The sequence below is a fragment of the Branchiostoma belcheri genome, unplaced genomic scaffold, assembly GCF_001625305.1.
Source record: "Branchiostoma belcheri isolate BF01 breed outbred unplaced genomic scaffold, Haploidv18h27 scaffold10, whole genome shotgun sequence".
NCBI classification, from domain to species: Eukaryota; Metazoa; Chordata; class Leptocardii; order Amphioxiformes; family Branchiostomatidae; genus Branchiostoma; species Branchiostoma belcheri.
Window position 1 is genome coordinate 475,956 of NW_017802380.1, and position 22,260 is coordinate 498,215.

Here is a 22,260-nt window from a genome sequence, read left to right on the forward strand (position 1 = left end):
TATTCAGGACACCTGTAGTGGTCTCTCTTACTGTCAGCAATGAGGTTCTAGAACCTCCTTGTTAACGTTAATGTTAAGAACCGTCTTGTTGTGGGGCCTTCTTGTTTCTCACCGTGGTTTTAACGATTATGTTCAGTGGGTGAAACAGTAACTAAATCGGGGCATTTTTGCTCGCACGTGGCTTACTGTGTACAACAAACTTACGGAACTTTATTTACTTGTGGAAAGTTGGTACAGAAATTCTCGCAGTGCTTAAAACGGGTTTAAGTGTTGGTTAAACGTGTAACGTTATACCAGGTCAGGAAACCAATTACTTTAGTAGTATACCCCGCGAACACTGACATTGCATAGCTTTATTCTTCATAACTACGATCTGTGTTAGGACGGTGTATTCAAAATACTTGTCATAATGTTTTATTTCCCACACACGGGCACATTCACAACTTAATTCAGAGGAAAATGACCCAGATATAAATTTCTAGACCTCTTCAGACACCCCCTCCCCCTCCGCGCCACTTGTTCTTTTCAGGCATATCGATGAAGTGCACATTGGATCATTATGTATACAAAGTAGCACGAAATGTCCCGAGGGGTTCCGGCATGGTGCCTCCAACACAAGCAGATACAACAACCTTTCATGTAGGACTTACATACGTAACGTTAAGTCCTCAACGCCATTTTTGACACCGTAAGTGTACTAATGTTATTAATAGATTCATTGTTACACTTCTGTGTATCCTGGTAGACAGACACGAGTAAGATCACAAGCTTTAACCGTGTACGAGTCACAGCGTTTTGTGTTCGGCCCCGGAGCACTAATGGTTGTGTAAAGCAAAATCTCGTTGTGTGAGAGAGAGATCTAATCAGGCCATGCAAACAACAGCATTTGCAAAAATCAATCGAAAAACCATTGTGAGAAAATTGCATGGGAAACACAACGCACGGGCGAGCCCAGTATAGATTGAACACCGGCTAGCACAGTGATTCCAGCGATCTGAAAAGGCAGACAGACAACTTGTTCAACCGGTGTTGACCCGGGTCAACATACTGTTGGGAAGGCGTCGTCGGGACCACACTTCTACTACTAACTGCTGCACTATCAGACAGAGGTTGTCTCGTGGACAGGGTCTCGTTGCAAGTGTATCCATGACGGTGTGAAAGGACATTGTGACGTGACAATTGTCTTCGCGTCGGAACGTGCACAGAGCCGTTCTGTTCGACACTGACTGAAGCCTATTTTTGATTCGGGACTAGAGGAACAAGTACAGCGATATGTCACAGGACAAGACTGGAACAGTGTCATGGCTAGAGACCACGTTCTACGGACTGGGCATGCTTTCTGGCGCCCTGTTCATAACAGTGATGAACACTTACAACAACGTGTTTCTGGTGGAAGTGGCACAGGTAAGATCCATGTCAGACTCTGCAGTATTGTGTAGAGTAGAGGTAGTTATATAACTAAGACGTCCATATATGCAGGTACACGTGTATCTAAAGAGATGGCCTGAGGCCTTTTCTTGACGCTCCCTGCACTAGGACAAAAACAATGGGGGCACAATAATAGTAAGAATGTGAGGGCAAATTCATAATCACACGAAAGAAGATCTACAAGTCTAATGCTTCAAGCATGAAAGCAAACAGAGACATTCCAAGCCAACTCTGCCCCTGGCCATTCAGAACAACTTGGCACCAAGCACAAGACCGTCGTCGCTAAAAATACCTGCCTTAATATGTAGTGAGGAGGCTACTAGTCGATGAAAATTACCAGTACGTTTAGCCCAGAATACTAGCCTGGGTGCCATCCGATTTGTAACGGGTGCCATCCGAAAGTATTTCGTGGTTGCCGGTACAAATCGGATGGCAAAAAAATGCTGATTATGTGCTGAGTATGGTGCCGAATAGATTATGTAGGTGTCGACTAGATTATGTAGGTGCTGAGTTGTCCTGAATAGAGGCGGATATGTTGACACCTCGCGATATCGCCATTTCCCCGTTTGTAATCACAATCGATCGATATCCTCCATATGTTAGAAAGGTCAGACAGCAGGTGGGATATGCAAGAAGGAAATCAAAGGGTAACTAGACAAATAATCAAGAAGTTGTGACTGGATTGTCATGACTGCGCTTTTACTTGTTAGTCTTGGCACGAAAGGGAACAAAATTACGAAATTGTAGGAAAAATAAGCAGCTCATCATATTGCCACCATGTATTTACCCATAATTATGTATTTACTGACGTGTCCTTTGCTCAGGCCTAGGGACATACCTACGTATATGTTAACTGTCTATCCAGAAAGTTCATGTCTTAATTATTGTCTTGTGAGCTAATTAATAATTAAGACATGAACTTTCTGGATAGACAGTTAACATATAGGTATGTCCCTAGGTACGTACGATTCCAAGACAACTTGGCCCCTGTATCAGACAAATCGGCCCCTTGGCCATTCAGGACAACTCGGCACCAAGCCCAGGACAAGTCGGCCCCATAATTTCTCAGCAAAGAGTATGAATTTTGGGTCAAAAAAGTTGTAATCATCTAGAAGAGTCCTGACTCTGATTTTAACCCTTTTCTTAGCCTTAGTGACATAGTAATATTTCTTATAGCGACGACAGACTTGGCCTGCGCCGCTAGCGTAACGCCCCTCGCTATATACTGTATGTTGGCGAGGACAATTCGTAGAAAGAGAACAGGCGATGCATGCATCCTGTTGTCACAAACACTGAGCAGCAGCTGTTGTCGCTGCCTTCAGATAAAATCAAGGGCAACGACAACCATCTTTTGAAAACACAACCCCTTCACAAATAAAGTTCAGCATGTATATCTGGGAAATGCATGTAGGGTTGGTACTGGGTTAGACAACTACAGGTTAGGCAATAGTTGTATCAACATACTGTAGTCATGGGGATAGGATATATATAGAATATAAATTCTTTACCTGATGACTTAAAGGCATCGATTGCGATTTCAGAGCAACAAAACTGGAAATATTCTGAATAAGGCAATCTTTATGATATTGACACGTACTATTTCACGTTAGCACATTTCAATCATTATTTCATATTTTTGGTTCTTAAAACTGGAGTAACAAGCCCCAAGATCAGTCCTTTATTTCATGGGAGGTACCCTAAAAATCAGCCCTGGACCCTTTCAGTAACCATTTTCCGTCAGAATTTTGGGTATTTTTGCTCCATGAGGGTCGATATACATTGGGATAGTGTAGTTTAAACTCAGTATGTATAAAAATGACCAGAATATTGCCTTTGAAAAATCGTTTTTCCAAGCCCTAAAAACTGCACTGGATGTCTTCAATGTCGTAAGTTTCTCAGTACCTACACGTATCTTGAAAACGATCTTCATGACTATTTACACCTCATTTGTTATTGGACACAGACACCTTTTTCCTTTTCATGAGGTAATGAATGGGACATTTGGGACTTTCATCCCATCCGAGAGGACGTCCATAACCTAAGCTAGACTATCATTTCACATGAGTCGAGTGAGAATATACATATGTAAGTGTAAAGAAGTGCATCTCCCAAGAGCGCAACATTGGGTCTGCTAGGGATTTGAACCCAGAAACTTTGATTCTAAGTCAACAACCCTAACCACATCATCTCACTGCCACAACAAAGACTCACGATAATTGCCTCTACCAGGCTTCGGGAGGCGTATGGAAATAGTAGAAATCGGTCAAATAGACCAACTGGAATTGGTCTGCTGAAGAGTACAGTTTTCTCTTTAGCAGACCAACTCCCTCGGTATGTTATCTCTCTATTTAGCCGATTTCTACTCTTTCCAGCCGCCTCCCGAAGCTTGGTAGAGGCTATCATGATAACACAGAGAGGAAATTCTCCCCTCTCCTCCCCCAGGTATCAGCCCGGTACGCCACAGTGGTTGTTTTCATCAGCAGGTTTTGGGACGTCATCTCCAACCTGATCGTGGGGAAGTTCATCTCCTCCACAAACACACGGTTCGGCAGGATGAGACCATGGTAACCTCCGTTCACATTTATCCACTTGAATACATTGTCTCTACCAGACTAACTACGCTGGCTATATATAGTAGAATGATTGCCAGGGGAGTTTGGCCTTCTTGTAGGTTTGACTGACGCGCAGAGGAAAAGAAACTACCTCCCCGCGGTCGGACTCCCTTGGCCAATTTAACTCTCTTTTTTGCCGAATTGTACGATCCGTATTCCCGTAGAAAGGCCTGGTGGAGGCTACTGAATACACATATCTGGCACTCAGTGAAGGTGTTGTAGAGCTATCTATATAATTAGTGCAGCAGCCCCAAGTATGCACACTTCAGATATGCAGTCCATTATACTGAGAAACGTTGTATTGTACGTTGTACATTGTAGATCTATTTGGGTGCATTTTAGAGTGTCAGATGTGCAAAAATATATCACCCTGTGGGGTTATGATAACAGACGTTAACTACGATCTATCCCGTGTTTACGTACAAAATACTGTACACAAATTGTTGAATGGAAGGAAGTAGAGGCCATATATAATATCCTGACACGGATTTACAATTAAGAGCTAAGTGTTCGGCCCAAAATGTCATTCAAGAACGGGCAGTTTTCCTTCGAAGTTTTTAAGGGATTGTTACTGAGCATAATTGTTTTTTCCTGTCCGGTAGGATCCTGGGATCGGGATTGCTTCTCGTTCCCGTGTACTTCCTGTGTTGGTATGTCCCGCCCAACATGCCGGATATCGTGAAGATGTTCTATTATCTCGTGCTGTGTTCCGCCTTCGTGTTTCTACAGACGGTAAGTAATCGATGAAACACCAGTAAAACATGATATAGATTTCTAGTTCTTTCCCTGGGGCTGATCGCTATCCACACACGTGTATATAAAATTTACACGGTTGTGCAACGATATATATTACAAAGGCCTTGTGCATCCAACACAAAAAATTCTCTCACCTAGAGCTTTCGACCAGTCACTCTGGTCTTCCTCAGTAGATTGACCCAGTGAGGCTTGTCACGTGGCTTCTTTGAAGTGTGACGTCAACACTGGGTATCTGGTAGACGATGTCGGCCCCCGTCGCGGTTCAGTAAAGTAGTTGACTTATTGTCTCCCACTTTCCCTGCAGGCTAACAACGTTGCTTACCGGACCCTGGTCATGTACATGTCTGATGACGAGGACGAGAGGAACAGAGCCACACTCATAAGTACGTATACGTATCTCAGTTAGTTTCACTCTCCCGCGAGGCCCCCGATTTCTGAACAGTTAAAGCTCATAGCCCGTGTTACGCAATCTCTCCCTACCTGAGGATAATTGCCCCCCTTCCGGTCCTAGAAGCGCAATTTAGTCAGAATATCAAAATTGTAACCTTTCTAGAATATAGTGCGGTCTCTTTGCTCCCCTGCTCTAGTCTTACAGGGAAGCAACGAGAGCGCAGGCTATTAAAAGTGACGACAAATTTCAACTTTGATGTTTCTAATAAACCAACCAGATAAGATTCAAAAGTAAAGCACGTGTCTGTATGGGTCCCGTTTTCTAATGAACATATGAACCGTCCGGTATAGACTAAGACCGTTCTTGAAGTTTGATTGAAAACAGACGTTACTAATCATAATATGCTACTCTTGTGAGAAACGTAAATGTTACCCATATCTTTCAGTTACATACGCACTTTTTACATATCATTTTGTGCCCCCACAGGAGGTGTTGTGGAGCTGGTAGCTGTAGTTATGGGGATCGCCCTGCACGGACAAGTCGTGGCCGCCTACGACACGGGCGAGGCGAAGGCGTGTAGACCGGCGAACAGTACTGACAACAGTACCCACCGCATAGACCCGGAGGCACTGCAGGACGTGGTAAGTGTACATGTGTGTGTGTGTGTGTGTGTGTGTGTGTGTGTGTGTGTGTGTGTGTGTGTGTGTGTGGTGTGCGTGTGCGTTTTGTGCGTGCGTGTGTGCGTGCGTACGTGAGTGCACATGTGCGCTTGTGTGTGTGTGTGTAAGTACGCGAGTGCGTGTGCGTGTGCGTGCGTTCGTGTGTGTGTGCGTGTGCGCGCGCACGTGTGTGTGCGGGTAAAATGCATAAACATGTGTAGATGGCGTTCAGCACCAAGGACAGATCCACATCCACGTAGCTTCACGCGTACGCCAAGGAGTCTTGTGTTTGGCTCGTATGTTTGCCTGTCTTTCTCTGTCTTTCTCTTTCCTCACTTTTTGTATGTAGGGCGCTTTGCTTCTGATAGTTGAGGTCTGACCTGGTTGGTTGCCTTGTCATATTTTTCTAACTGTTTTTGTGATGACTTTTTTTTCCAGAAAAACGGGTACCTAATTTCCGCCGGGGCCATCTGTGGTATATCTCTGCTAGCAACCCTGATCGTCACGTTTGGAGTTAAGGAAAGAAGAGGTGAGAATTATTATTAAACTTTTCCTTGCCAGCTTTGTGCTACACCTTCTCTCGTCTACATTGTACTAGTGACCACCTCTGTATAAGGACAACAAGGCCTTTGAGGTGGCTTAGATCATTTTCCAAAGCTTAGGAATATTGCCTATAGTGTTCACCTACCAACTTAAAACCATTTTCTTCAAGTCCCCTGCATTTTGAGTTCTCATTGTCGACTATTCTAGTACTTCAGGCGATGTCTCTATTGTTTAAACCATTTCGTCTAGATACATGTAAATTTGCAACTTTAATATCCCCATGGCTAGAATACATGCGGTTTGTTTTCAAATCTAAAACTTTATCTGATTATGAATTCATTTCTTTTTTCACAGATATGGAAAGAGAAAACGAGCAAAATCTGAACGGCAACTTCCTGAAGACGCTAAAAGGCGTGGTGACGTTTCGTCCGAACGTCTACTTCCTGATCTATGACGTCTGTTTATATTCTCCGACTGTGGTGAGTCAAACTTTTTACTAATACATGTAGTTTCCATCTATGATCACTTATGATTGGCTGCCACAGACTTTTAACCTGTTTGTTTATGTGTTTATGTGAATACTCCATTCATCATCATCATCACTACGTTGGATTCTTATTGGTCTACAACGTAAAAAAAACGTTGACGTGAAAGATTCAAATTCTTGATTTGCTAGCTTTCCGCAATCCATGCACACGATCTTTGTAATATCGTGTGGATGGCGTTCAGCACCAAGGACAGGTCCATACTATTTACTGTTGCTTCACGGAAAGGGAGGGGCGTGATGTGCACACATCGCGCCTCTGACATGAAATATTACCTAAATTTACATGAATTTCAGAGATTTACGTCTCTGCAATCAGAAGCAAGAGGGCTTGTGGTCCTTATGTATTCGTCAATGCTGTCAAAACCACTAACGTAAAGGTTTTCCGTACTTTTGGGAAACATGGAATTCTATTATGGGCTACATGAGCTTTTACTTTTAGCATCCTTTCGTAGTTTTGTGTGTTTGTATGCTGTTTATAGTAACCTTAACCAATCTATTGCAGATCTACTCAGGAGGTGCAGCTATCTATCTACAATATTCACTCGGTCTGCGCAGCCAAGTGCCAAACATTCTGTTGATTACCGTGGTAAGTATTTAACAGGATCTGTATCATGTTTAAAGATAAAACTTTTGGTCCAACACAAAAAGTTCTCACCTAGAGCTTTCGACCAGTCACTCTGGTCTTCTTCAATAGACTGACCCAGTGAATCTTGTCACATGGCTTCTTTGAAGTGTGACGTCAACTGCGGTCGAAAGCTCTAAGTGAGAGAACTTTTTGTGTTGGACCAAAAGTTTTAACTTTAAACATGTAACTACCAAGACAGATGAACTTTCATGATACTAGTAGTATAGGATGTGTATCAATTGAATACACAACTGATTTTGGTCTTTCGTAATGTTATTCTCATCATCCATGGTCTCATAATCATGCATCTCCCAAAAGTGGCAGATTCCATTCATATTTGTGTCATTATTTTCTCAGATATCTACCGTCGTCGCGATGCCAGCGGTCGGTTTACTTGTGGACAAATGCGGAAAGAAGTCGGTGTACATAGTCATGGTGGCGGTAAGTACAATGGATTTTAGATCTTATTCTTAATCTTTAGTCACGGGTTCAAATCCTGACATTCCTTGCTAAATGCTGCGTCCTTGGGAAAGGCATTCTACATCAATCTACCCAGGTGTAAAATGGGTTGGGGTGGGTAAAAGTTGGTGGAAGGAGAGAGATGGGCTCTGTCTTCAAATACCGTGCCCTAGACACAGAGGCACCAAGAGCCCCTACGGCCTCAAAATATTATGGGGCTAAATTTACCCTTTTAACAGTAAAATACCAAAAGTGTGAACTGTATCATTAGCCTGAGTGTCAGCCTTTTTAGCTTTCGTCCGCTCCCCAAAGTAGCGGATCTTTTGGAGCGGACGAAAGCTAAAAAGGATGACACTCAGACTACTGTATCGTTAGCTTGCAATTGATTACACATTTACAGCATCTTTAACCTGCCTTTGCATCACCTTCCTACAGTTGACCATCCCCTTCCTGATCTGGTGCGGACTTGTACCGGCCAAGAACTTCGCCATTGTCTTGGTGATTATCATCTTCATGGGAGCCCTCATGTCCGCCAACAGTTACATCCCGTGGTAAGTCAGACTTTCCTTTTATCATCTCCGGTAAGGTTTAACGTTACCTCCGATGGGGGTACTGTTTTAGGTTGTGTATGTGTGCACGGGACAGTTATACAGCGGTCCATTGTTCATTTAGCCATGGTATCCAGACCGTCCAGCCCCGTCCAGACCGCCCGGTAGAAGTGTTACGTCTGTAGGAGTTTTACACGCCAGGAGTTGATTGTGGTGGGGTTAATTTAACTCCTCCCGACGTAGAAAACGACCGGGGAACCTAGCTGAGTCGGTCGGGGAAGAGCTCCTGCAGCCCAGAAGGAAACCCGCCCCAAACACGATCGATAGACTGGACACCAGGCTACTGTTCATTGTGCTTGTCTAGAAGAGCTAGGAGAATTTCCGCGATACAACGAGCTTGTAGATAGATACTGTACATAGCGTCTGTCTTCTCTGTCACGACCAGTGGAAGGGCAGCTCTTCAATAAGCTTCAACTGGATCGAGTTCATTTTCATTTTTTTTTCTCCACAGGACCATGCTGTCTGACATCGTAGACGCGTATCAGCTGCAGACGAACCAGCGGCTGGACACCCTGTTCTTCAGCATGTATCTGCTCATGTGTCGGCTGGCTTCCGTCCTGGGACAGGCGGCGACAACCGTCGCACTGGTGTAAGTCTGCTCAGACTGTAAATCACACATAGATATAGCTTTTGCTACCTATAGTTAGGAAACACAACCGATATCTCACTTATGTTTGTGCAGAAATGTTTGTGGCGTAACGGCAGGGCATTCGGCTCAGAACCAAGAGGTTCCGAGTTCGAATCCCGCCATTTTACTAACTCTTGAGAAAGGCACTTTATACGACTTTCCTCACTTCGTTCAATTGAAAATGAGTATGCCAGAATGATCTTTATCATGACCGCGGACATTGGAAGAAAAACCAAACCAAAAGTCTTACTTTGCAACGGCAAAACATGATGAATACTGATCACTCACCAGTAATGTACGTAGAAACATCAGGTAGAACTGTGCACTAGATATCTTTTTAAATATCGTACCTATGTTTCCTTGCAACCAGTCTTAGGGCATGAGTTTGTAATTAACAGTTTAACTATATATTTTTTTGCTTCTAATAATCCTCATATTATACAAGATCCATACTAGAACATGTACGAAAATGTACATATTACATTGTTCATGTTGTTTGCTATCAATTTTAAGGATCTGTCTTTTCTTTTTTCGTCCGTTGCAGAATCGGCGGCTACGTAACTGGTCAATGTACTCAGCCCGAGTCCGTGGACACGTCACTGAGAATTCTGATGTCTGCCCTTCCCGCCGGCCTGTCCCTGATTGGTCTAGGGTGTCTAATAAAGTATCCAATCAACGAGCAGATAAGAAAGGAAAACAAGGAGGCCTTAGAAGAAATGTAAGTCGTACTCTGTTCTTTGTCTTGTTTGTGGTTTGCGTTTGTTTGTTTATTTGTTTGTTTGTTTGTTTGTTTGTTTGGGAAACCTTGTGGTGTCAAATCCTTCCATCTACTTAATACCCGGTCCTCCTATTGGTCAGTTGTCTGCAATTTAAATCAAGAAGAAGTTTGTCATTAATTCATGTCTACCTTTTACTTTTTCTTGACCCTTACTTACTTTTTGTACTGACTTTTCCAAAATCTAGCTAGTATGTGCTATTAATCAATTTTTTTCTTTTCATTCTTCTACAGGACTGCTTCTCTTCAGGAAATGAAGGCGCCAATTGCGAGTAAATGAGGCCTACAGTAACTTCTTAAGGAATGGAAACCATCCTACATTACACCGTGGACTACTTTTAACCTGTAAACGTATGAAATGGTAGTAACAACCAAATGTAAAGATGTTGAAGTAACTGGAATGGACATAGAAGAGGTGTGAGTGAATATGCGTGCGTGTGTGTGTGTGTAAATACAAACAAGAACTTCTCAGAATAGTCTCTTAAAGTCGTCGAGGGGAACGACATTTTGCTAAATTCACAAATGTGTTTCCTGGGGTAGTCCATTAGTAATATATCCTATCAAAAGGTTGTATCTAGTCTAAGTACTGGTCTTTCAACCTATGCATTCAGATTGAGATGAATCTGTTGTATTTTATGTAAATTTGAGTTATCATGGAACAAATTCTGTGTTAGTGGAAACTTGTAATAAAACATTTGAAAACGTCTTTCTTTCTTAAGTGTGTTGTCTACTGCAGTGACTAGTTATAGACTGAGGCTGAAGCGCAGTTCGACACAAAATGACTAATGTTTAAACTGCCAACAAAAATCATTAAACTCTACATATCATCGATCCATTGCTTATTACCTGTTATCTCTGTTTATCGGAACAGCCGTTTGCTGTTGTGCTATTTGTTTTCTTATTTGTTTGTTGATTTGTATTTTTTTTTTGCCGGCTGTGAGACTATAATTAGCAATTTGCTAGAGTTGCCCACCCCGGTGTTTTGTATTCTTCATATTTTCTAATAAAAACTGCTAATTAGAACCTCCCTAGTGTCATAACCCCCCCCCCCCCCCCGAAGGTTACAGGTCTCCCATACACCAGACCCGGGCAGTCAAACTGGGTTGGAACAAGCTTTTAAGCTTAAAAGCTTTAAAAGCTGCTAAACCTCGACAAGATTTATAGAGTTTCTTATCCCGGTGGGGTGATCATAGCATACATGTACAACCGGTTAAACCTGTTCGATAGGTCACCAGTGCAGTGGGAGCAATTACTAGTATCCTCAGTTGGCAGAATTGAAACGCGCGCACAAGGTACTAGAGTACTATAGCTCTGTTCCACACTGAAGTCTGCTTCTAATCATCGATATCGGGACTAGAAGGACACATACAGCGATATGTCACAGGACAGGGCTGGATCGGTGTCGTGGCTGGAGACGACGTTCTACGGACTGGGCATGCTCTCTGGCTCCCTGTTTCTCACGGTGATGAACACCTACAACAACGTGTTCCTGGTAAAAGTGGCACAGGTAAGATTCATATCTGTAGTATTGTGAATGTGTTTTTGCATGTATTGTGATAGCTCTGACGTTCATATAGTTATAGTTTACATAACGTTAACTACAAGAGTAGTTATCGTCATGTAAACAGGTGCCCCCGGTGTTGCTGCTCGCTGCAATAGTAACACAGGACCTAGGAATGATGTAACAATGTGAGAGCAAATATCTACTACTAGTTTTGCTTGAGCGGAAGATCTACTAAGTCTTGCTTCAAACGCGAACGCACAAATATAGCAGGATATGTTTTCTCCGCCATTTCCCCATTTCTAATGGACCTACATGCAATGGATAGCCTCCATATGCTGGATACTGAGAAGGCCCGAGAACAGGTGGGACGTGGAGAAGGAAGCACGAATCAGCCCCGCGGCGAGGATCGAGTTTTCGGGAGCGGCCCGGACATATGACTAACAATGCTGGATTTAAGGCTAAGCACGAATTGTACTAGTAGCATGAGTTAGACAACTCAAGAAGTTGTGGATGGATTGCCGTGACTGCTTGTTCGTCTTGGAGAAAAGAAAAGATATAAAGAAGAGAAATACAGAAAAAAGTACGAAATTGTACGAGATCCTACAAAATCTAGGTACCTCATTGTATTGTCCCCATAATTGGCTAATTGGTGCATGTTATCCCGTCCAACAGGATACTCTAGAGCTCACGCCTCAGAAATGTACAGATGATTCATGCATTCTGTTGTCAGGAAAGTAGCAGCACTTGTTGTTGTATATAAAATCAAAGATGACAACAGCAGCTCCCCTGAAATACGGGACCTTCGGTTTTATGCCTCATCCGAGAAAACATCCCTAAACGACGCTAGGTACCCATTCTTACCTGATTCGAGGGAAGAAATATGTGTTAATAGCCTTAAATTCGCCAGGGGCAAAACATTGGGCCTACTGGGATTCGAACCCATAATACCCATAATCTTTAGATTGCAAGTCGCAAATCCTAACCACGATATTTTGCTGCCACAGTGACTCAATGATGATATAGAGAGGACTATAAAGGTAACATTTGCAAAGCAAATGCATAATGTTTTCCTTCTCATATGGTCTGCTCTGTTAATTCCTACTCAAACATATTCACATATATGGTGACTGGAGTCTAAATCCCTCCTACCATAAAATTGCAACATGATGTAACCCAACACCAGTTACCATGGTAAGAGACAGTCTGGTTCAGGTCATTGACCAGGTCAGAGGTCAGTGCTTAGAACGGAAGAACAAGAAACAGAGCAAAAACAACATGTTTCCTTCGGTAAGGCCACACCGACTTAATTTTATGGATGACATCCTCTGAAGACCCCCGAATAAAAAAAAAAAACATTCCGGCCAAAAAAAATGCTACTAAACCACAGGAATACAAACCTGGTATTGTGAATGTGAGGCAGTATATAGCGACGTATACGACCAGCCGGCTTTTTGTAGAATTTATGAATCGGCACTGTATTTGTACGAGTTCTTGAGTCGTGGAGCTTCTGTAGCCTGGGTGCCCGGCTCCGTATTGTCGCTAACTACCATGGACTACCCAGGCTTAGAGCCATGCCAGAGCCTCGGAGGACGTGATCTTTTTTTTTTGAGAACAGGCGAAAATCAATGCGCGCGCGGACGTCATCCATAAAATTTACTTGGTGTGGCCTAAACATAAAAATTCACTCCCCCTCCCTCCCCAGGTATCAGCCCGGTACGCCACGGTGGTTGTTTTCATCAGCAGGTTTTGGGACGTCATCTCCAACCTGATCGTGGGGAAGTTCATCTCCTCCACAAACACACGGTTCGGCAGGATGAGACCATGGTAACGTACAACCTACGTTCACATTTATCAATTACACGCATCTGCCTTGAAAAATACATCTAAACTAGAAAGGTAACATTTGCAAAGCAAATGCATAATGTTTACCTTCGCATATGCTAGACATCTTTATTGGTTTTCCAACCACCAAACATACATATGCAGGGAAAGACAAGAGTCTCCCTGAAGTGGATAGTTTGTTACAATATAATCAAAACACATAATACAATACAATACGATGAACAATAAACAGCTTAAAGATAACAAAATTGGATGCAGATACAGCATGGGATAGCTTATGAAACAGACTCATTGTACAGTTTTACCGCACAATGAACAAATGACCTTTTCAGTCGCTCAGTCCTGGCTTTTGGCACAGTGAAGGCACTGTCGTTCCGCAACCATCTACCTGTAGCTGTGGACCGTTGGGGGGGCACTAGGTCATGTAGTGGGTGCTCAGGCTTTATCATAGCTGTGAACAGCTTCAAAGTGGCCGCTTCCCTCCTTTCTTTCAAAGAAGGGAGCTTTGGAACTGTTCGCTTTCCCCCGAGGGAGATGATGCGCACGGCGCGTTTTTGTACTCGTTCCATACTAGTGGACAGCTCGTCACTACAGCCAATGAGCAAAACATGACCATACTCTAGTATAGGGCGAATCAGCGACAGATACACCTGCACCAAGTCGGCGACACTCATTCCTTGTTTTGTCAGTAACCGCAGATAATGCAGCCTGCTGGAGGCCTTGGAAACTGCTGACTTTACATGTGCTCGCCAGGATAAAGTACTGTCAAAAGTAAACCCGAGGCCCTTTGCAGTTGTTGTAACAGGAACAAGTTCGCCTCCAAGAGACAAGGGTGGGGGTACAGGAGTGTTCCTACTGAAACAGATCTGCAACTGCTGACTCTTTTTCCCGTTCAGTATCATGTCATTTTGACCAGCCCACGTGTCGAGTTGCAACGCTATGGTCTGCTATGTTGATTCTTACTCAAATACATTTATATATATGGTCAGAAGACAGAAGTATAAATTCTGCCTAGTATAAAATTGCAACATTATGTAACCCGACACCAGATACCATGGTGAGAGACGTCAACAAATCAGGTCATTGGCCAGGTCAGAGGTCAGTGAAGAAGAAGAAGAAGAGGAAACGTAGCAAAAACAATATGTTTTCCTTCAGTGAACATAGTGATAAATATTCTGGGCTGAATTTGCAATTCAGAGTTGAGTGTTAGGCCCCAAATGTCATTCAAAACGCGTGGTCTTCTTAGTAAGGAATTTCTACTGAGCATTTCTGTCCTGTAGGATCCTGGGATCGGGATTGCTTCTCGTTCCCGTGTACTTCCTGTGTTGGTACGTCCCGCCCAACATGCCGGATATCGTGAAGATGTTCTATTATCTCGTGCTGTGTTCCGCCTTCGTGTTTCTACAGACGGTATGTACAGTAAAACATTAATGAAACTAAAGTATGATACATGATTCTACAATCTCACAACTGAGTCACACACAGAAACAAGAGCATAACTATAGTTCTGAAAGGAACAAACACAACACAACACAACACAACACAACACAACGAAACTTATTGTTTAAACTAAACACAAACATTCCAAAGCCCGTTGGATGAAAGTCATTCACGCTGGATTGAATATATATTACATTTAAGCAACATGCGCTGATTTATTAGCAGTACATATCCAACAAGATTCTACTAACAAGTTCTACTTCCCTTCCATATTCCGTTAGGCATTTCTCATGTTCTGGTAGCGCTATTTTATGCATGGTTAATTGGTTAACTGTTGTTTTTAATTCCCCGTACAGGCTAACAACGTCTCTTACCGGACCCTGGTGATGTACATGTCTGATGACGAGAACGAGAGAAACAGAGCCACACTCATAAGTACTTCCCTTAGTCATATCAATCAATAGTATGTGCTTATGAACCTGCCTTTCTCCTGCAAGTCTCTAGTGTCACTTACGAAAGGTAGTGGATGCTACCTGAAACGTCTGACCGTTTCCAAAATCATATCCAGTTGCTTGAGTAACGGTTTTTTGGCGTATCTTATTACCTGGATGTCTAACATTCACCGAAGTCTCTTTTTGAGTATCACAAGATTTACGAACTGTCAAATCTGATACCTGCGTTATCCTAACATCTATAGCTAATTATTTTTTTATTCAGAAAAACAGTAATGAACCCAAATGAAAGGACACAGACAAAGTGACTGCGAACTCAAGTTAGGCACAACTTAGATTCTCGCAGCCACTTTTACGAATAAAAATATTCGGTGGCACGTCAGGACTCGAACCCTCTTGGTTCCGAGTCGAGCACTCTGCATATTAAGTCTCTTATTTACGCATTTTGTGTCTCCTATAGGAGGTGTTATGGAGCTGGTTTCTGTAGTCCTGGGGATCGCCCTGCACGGACAAGTCGTGGAAGCCTTCGACACAGTAGATAATAAGGCGTGTAGACCGGCGAACAGTACTGACAACAGTACACATTACATAGACCCGGAGGCACTGCAGGACGTGGTAAGTGTATGTGTGTGTGTTTGTGTGCGCGCGTGTGCGTACGCGAGTGCGTGTGCGTGCGTACAACAGTACCCACCACATAGACCCGGAGGCACTGACAGATGTTGTAAGTACACGGCTTGGTACAGTAGAATCCACGTGACGGTTGTCGGTGGACATTAGGAAACATCACCATGCTACACATGATGATTTTGTTCGTTCACTTCAAAGCACTTATATTTCAGGTTCTCTCTCTCTCTCCTTCTCTCTCTCTCTCTCTCTCTGAGTGTGTGTGTGTGTGTGGATGTGGACATGCGCCTGTGTGTATCCAAACGCAATCCGTGCACAATGTCTGTGTGTGTGGATGGCGATCAGCACCAAGGACAGATCCACGCCATCTATGTATTTGTTACCTCACTGCAAAGGAATGAAGCGTGGTTGTTGGCTCATCTGTCTGTCTGTCTGTGTTTCTCACTTCGGTCTCTGTATTTTTTCTCTGTATATACTGCTAGAGGACGGTATATACAGGATTTGTATGTCTGATTGCCTTATGTTTTATATTACTTTACGTTACGTGATTATTTCTTTTTTTCTTTTTTTCCAGAAAAATGGTTATCTGATTTCTGCCGGGGCCCTCTGTGTTATATCCCTGCTCGCAACCCTCATGGTCACGTTTGGAGTTAAGGAGAGAAGAGGTGAGAAGATGTCAAATTTCCTCTTCCCGGCCACAGTGGTGCTCTCTCGTCTACATCGTACAAGCGACCACCTCTGTATAACGACCACGTGGTCGCTTAGATTATTTTTCCGTTGACTAAAGCATTATTAGAAATCCTGTATGAGGGCCTGTGTGAGGGGGCAGTGATTACTAAGTACGCAAAATGTTCGCCGCCGATTGCGAATTACATTAAAGTCTCAGAGCTGATTACGACTTTACGCTTTGCCGCTAATGTACTATTACGAATTACTTTGATTTTTTGGGAGGCTGCCTATGGATTACGAAGACTAAAAAGGCCTGATTACGCCTTACGGAAAAGGGCATGCAGCCCCCCCTATGTCCATCTGCCTACTGCAACCGATTTCTTCCATGAAGTCCCTTGCATTTCTTCCTCCACAGATATGGAAAGGGAAAACGAGCAAAATACAGACGAAAACTTCCTGAGGACTCTGAAAGGCGTGGTGACGTTTCGTCCGAACGTCTACTTCCTGATCTATGATGTCTGTCTATATTCTCCGACTGTGGTGAGTCAAACGTTTTACTACTAACATCTGTGTCCATAATATCACCAGGGTCCATAATATCGCCACCTTGAGAAAAAGTGTGCTTAAAGATATTTTTACTGCAACATACCCTAGGTATGTACATTTGAGGTGTGAAGGACTGCATACCAAAAGTATGTTGCAGTAAAAATATCTTAAAGCACACTGTTTCTCAAGGTGGCGATATTATGGACCCTGGTGATATTATGGACACGGATGTTACATGTAGTTTTCATCTGTCATCCATTTATTTATTCATTTCATCTTAAAACGGCTGGGTAGCCCATTTAGCTAGTATCAGTTGCTTTCCAATGGGGCCCAGCATACATTTACACAAGACGAGACATGATTACATTTAGTCAAGCAACAAAGAGATGGACAACAGTCAAATAAGGTCTGTGTAAGTCGTAGAACAGTCTGAAATACACAAACAAGCGAGGGGATGGCGTTCAGCACCAAGGACAGGTCTATATCCTTTCCTAGTATTTGGACATGTACAATTAGCCTCTACCAGGCTTCGGGAGGCGGCTGGAAAGAGTCGAAATCGGTCATAAAGAGAGATAACATGCCAGGGGAGTTTGCTGGGAGAGTTTGGGTGCGGCAAAATGTTATCTCCAGCAGACAAACTCCCCTGGCATCTTATCTCTCTATTTGGCCAATTTCTACTCTTTCCAGTCGCCTCCCGAAGCCTGGTGGAGGCTAATGTACAATGACAAGTAGTGGCGATTGGAGTGTTGTGTTTTGTAAGTTGTTTGTAGTGACCGTAACCAATCTAACGCCTCCTTGCAGATCTACGCAGGAGGCGCAGCCATCTATCTACAATTTTCACTCGATCTTCAGCACCAAGTGGCAAACATTCTTTTGATCACAGTGGTGAGTATTAGACAGGGTTTGTATCATTAAATACACTGCTCCGTTGCCCCTTCTGTGTTGTTTCTTCCTTATATGAAATAAATTTTGAAATCTTAGTCTCATCAACATTACCGAAAGTGACAGATTTTATACATGTATGTGTCATTATTTTGTATATAGTAGAGGGGATTCATTCCACAAGCGACACGCAGTCGTCCCTCAGTAAGACACCTGGAGCCGCATAGTTTCCGTTTAGAACTCTTATTCAGCCTGTCACAATGCACTATCCAAGGTATATAAGTGAGAACTTCATGTTACTTGTGTCATTTAGCCTCTGTACACTTGAAGAAGCCACACAGGCCAAACCGGCCGTGTGACAGGCTGAATAAAAGTTCTAAACGGGAACTATGCGGCTCCAGATGTCTTACTGAGGGACGACTGCGTGTGTGAGATGTCGGTTAGCTTGAGGAATGTATCCCCTCTACTATATATGTGTAATTATTTTCTCAGATATCTACCGTCGTCGCCCTGCCAGCGGTCGGTTTACTTGTGGACAAATGCGGAAAGAAGTCGGTGTACATAGTCATGGTGGCGGTAAGTACAGCGTTTTTTTTTTACATCTTCAAAGGCCGGGTTCGATCCCTGGTACCTGGATAGATAATGCGTCCATGGGGTAGGGAATTGACATCACTCCATCCGGGTGTAAAAATCCTTCCCGGTGTGAGTGGCCATGGTTCAAACCTTACAGTCCTACTTACGTAGCTTGTACATGTACGAACATGTACAAAACTGGTGTGTTACGCCGAAAGGCGGTTTACCGGTTATGCGAAGCAAACAAAAGCAAACAAAATGGGTACTTGACTTCAGTTGGTGAGGTAAAATGTGGGAGAGAGGGATCGGCTATATCATCTCATACCGTGACCTAGACACTTGCCCCTAAGGCCTCAAAATGGTATGGGACTACCATTACCGATTTAATCGTAACTCTTAACAAAAGCACGCATATTTAACTTGGGTATAACACACAAGTTCTTTTTGTGGCATCTCACTTGCCTTGTCAACCAGTGCAATGGCCAAGTGGGTAGAGTGCTCGCCTTGCATTCGGTAGGTCGTGCACGTGAGTTCGATCCCCGGCCGTGTCATACCAAAGACTTTAAAAATGGTACATACTGCTTTCTATGCTTAGCACTCAGCATTTGGGAAAGAGTATGCGAGTTGAACACACAACACTACCAGTGGACTAGCCCCCTGCTGTAGTGATTGCACAATTGTGTGGCCCAAGGGCTACTGAACCGGAGATGGGCGCCGCCCTATACACCACCTGGTGCGGGAGGGATTTTAACTTTAACTTTTGCCTGTGAATCACCTTTCTACAGCTGACCATCCCGTTCCTGATGAGTGCCGCGTTCGTCCCGCCCAGGAACCTCGCCGTTACCCTGGTACTCATCATCTTAATGGGAGCCCTCATGTCCGCCAACAGCTACATCCCGTGGTAAGTCAGACTTGAAAATGTAAAGGCATGTACAACATCCCACAGGAGAACCTTTACCACCTCTACCGGCCACAGTAAAGCTCTGGGACTCCCTCCCACAGGACATTGTTACTTTAAATGACAGAAACAATTTTAAGACCTGTGTTAACCGCCACCTTAACCGCCACCTTAATGTCCTTGAGACAGCTGCTAAGCTGAGACTCGGCATTACATAGAAAAAATCCCTTTTCCCCCACAGGACCATGCTGTCTGATCTCGTGGACGCGTATCAGCTGCAGACGAACCAGCGGCTGGACACCCTGTTCTTCAGCATGTATCTGCTCATGTGTCGGCTGGCTTCCGTCCTGGGACAGGCGGCGACAACCGTCGCACTGGTGTAAGTCTTCTCCTTCTTCCTTTCGTTGCCCACGTTCATAAGAGTTGAACATTCTGGCATGTTGAGGTCAGAGGTATCTGTAGAATTGTCCTATTCATTGTCCGTAATCATGTCCGTGTGTCCAAGCGTAAGTTCATTACCGGGAGGGGCAGTTGTTATGTAAGAGAATCTCAGTTCACAGCCATAGACACAGAAGTGGCTACTGTGGTGGCCTGGACCGCAGACTCAGATAGAGCATTCCAATCCTTTATCGTTCTGGGTAGGAAAGCTCACCCTCTGTACTGCGTTCTGTTGTTGATGCCACGAAGTCAGCTCAGAGAAACATAATCTCCAAGCAGATCCTAGGGTGACAAAAAGATCCTAGGGTATAAAATTGGCCAGGCAGTATCCATTGGCCAGAGAGGGTCCAGTTGGCCATCCAATTGGTGGGGGTAGCGCCAAAAAAGGGATCATATATATATAAAGGTAACGATCTTCCCCATCAACCTCTGCTTGGAGAGTAAGAGAAACATACATGCATACGTGACTGTATAGCTTTTGATGTGGAAACAGTCGCAATGCAAAAGCAAATAATAGCTAAGAAACACAGCCAATATCTTATTTATATTATATCTATAGTGCGGAAATGACTTTCTTTGCAACAGCAAAACATTCACATGATCGACACCGACCCCCCTCCTCAGCAATGTACGTAGAAACATCAGATAGATCTGTACACTATACATTATCTACCCTTTTGAGATTTAACCTATTGTACCAGTGTTACTTTGTAAACCAAGCTTGTTTCTTACAATATTCAGACGACACAAGATACATGTAAAAGTGAATATACGTACATTGTTTAGTGTACAAATTATAAGGGTCAATATTTTATCGTCCATTGCAGAATCGGCGGCTACGTAACTGGTCAGTGTACTCAGCCCACGTCCGTCGACACGTCACTTAGAATTCTGATGTCTGCCGTTCCCACTGGATTGTCTCTGATTGGTCTAGGGTTTCTAATTATTTATCCAATCAACGAGCGGGTAATAAAGGAAAACAAGGCGGCCTTAGAAGAAATGTACGTGTTCGTTTTCAATCTTGTTTTGTGATTTCTGTTTGTTTGTTTGTGAAACTTGGTGGTGTCAGATGCTTTCTTCTACATATTCAGTCCTTCTATTGGTTTCCATGATGATCAGTTGTTTGAAATCTAGCTAGCTATAGACAAGAACTGTCGTAAATTCATGTCTACCTTTTACTTCACTTTATCCTTACTTACTTTAAGTAGTTCTACTTATTTCTTACTCTTACAAAGTCAAGCTACTATGTGGTAATAATCAATTTTTGCTTATTATTCTTCTACAGGACTGCTTCTCTTCAAGAAATGAAGGCTCCCATTGCGAGTAAATGAGACCTACAGTAACTAAAGGAAAGGAGACCATCCTACATTACACCCTGGACTACTTGTAAACTTTAAACGTTTGACATGTTTGATGTGAATCAAATGTAAAGAGATCGGAGGGAATCGAGGGTTAGAAAATGATTGAATTAGATGGGGAGTTTTCTGTATCTGTATTGGTATAGCCGGTATAACCGCCCTACGGCGTAACACACCAGCTTCGCAGGCACGCGGCGCGGCGGCAGCTAGCTATATCATACCGAACGACTTGTTACACTTAATCTTTGCACATTTAATTGCAGGAGTTGTTTAAAGCTTTCTAGTGATGATGCCCTAACTGTGCTTGGTGGCAATGAGTTCCAGTCTACGATAGTTCTGGGGAGAATAGGTTTTAGAATAGGTATGTGTTTGTGTGTGAATCTTTGTGCGTCGTTGAGGGGAAGATAAGCTTTTGCTAAATTTACCAAAGATAATGTTTTCATGGATTAGTCATTAACTAATGTATTCTATTTAAATGTAGCTGTAAATACGTAGTCTAAACACCGGTCTTTCGCACAGACATGAATCCGATGTATTCTATATAATTTTTGCGATCATGTAGTACATAAGTTGCCAAATTGAAAAAATAAAATAAATTCAAAATTGTATTTCTCTCGTAGTTGTTTTTATGGTTTACTGCAGTGACCAGATAGATTGGATTTTTTTTCACAACACTTCCCTGTTGCATATTTCGAGTACAACTGTTGTAGTGAGAGGACGACATGGGGGTGGATGGCGTTCAGCACCAAGGACAGACCCACACCTTCTTTTGTTACTTAATCAAAGGCAGCGCTGTTTGTTAATGCCCTGCTCTGTCACACACATACTCAATGAAACAGAAAGGCTATTACTGCCTAGACATCAGAAAAACCTTTTTCAGAACGATTCAAGATTTATTGCAAGTCATATTCTCTGATTTCTGTGTATACGCAGACCAACGGATAGCCACTCCATGAAGCATGTATGTAGAACAACTGATTATAGATGTAAATTGTAATTTAAG

General features: G+C 43.2%; 1 protein-coding gene across 3 annotated transcripts; it reads left to right on the top strand.

Annotated features, from left to right (window-relative positions):
• The first annotated feature begins 516 nt into the window (after positions 1-516).
• LOC109472425 (sodium-dependent lysophosphatidylcholine symporter 1-B-like) lies at positions 517-21,445 on the top strand. 3 transcript variants are annotated; one of them, XM_019772213.1, is made up of 13 exons: positions 517-1,404; positions 13,238-13,359; positions 14,658-14,787; positions 15,174-15,252; positions 15,730-15,884; positions 16,468-16,558; positions 16,978-17,102; positions 17,910-17,993; positions 18,483-18,566; positions 19,349-19,464; positions 19,703-19,840; positions 20,727-20,900; positions 21,185-21,445. In XM_019772213.1, the coding sequence occupies exons 1-13, from the start codon at positions 1,273-1,275 to the stop codon at positions 21,228-21,230; spliced, it is 1,476 nt and encodes a 491-aa protein (XP_019627772.1). In that variant the 5' UTR covers positions 517-1,272; the 3' UTR covers positions 21,231-21,445. The 3 variants fall into 3 exon arrangements, with proteins under 3 accessions (XP_019627772.1, XP_019627762.1, XP_019627754.1); XM_019772203.1 differs by lacking the exons at positions 13,238-13,359; positions 14,658-14,787; positions 15,174-15,252; ... (7 more) ...; positions 20,727-20,900; positions 21,185-21,445 and adding exons at positions 3,871-3,992; positions 4,643-4,772; positions 5,101-5,179; ... (7 more) ...; positions 9,801-9,974; positions 10,266-10,470 and having other exon boundaries at positions 987-1,404; XM_019772195.1 differs by lacking the exons at positions 13,238-13,359; positions 14,658-14,787; positions 15,174-15,252; ... (6 more) ...; positions 19,703-19,840; positions 20,727-20,900 and adding exons at positions 3,871-3,992; positions 4,643-4,772; positions 5,101-5,179; ... (6 more) ...; positions 9,080-9,217; positions 9,801-9,974 and having other exon boundaries at positions 988-1,404; positions 21,185-21,424.
• The last annotated feature ends 815 nt before the right edge of the window (positions 21,446-22,260 follow it).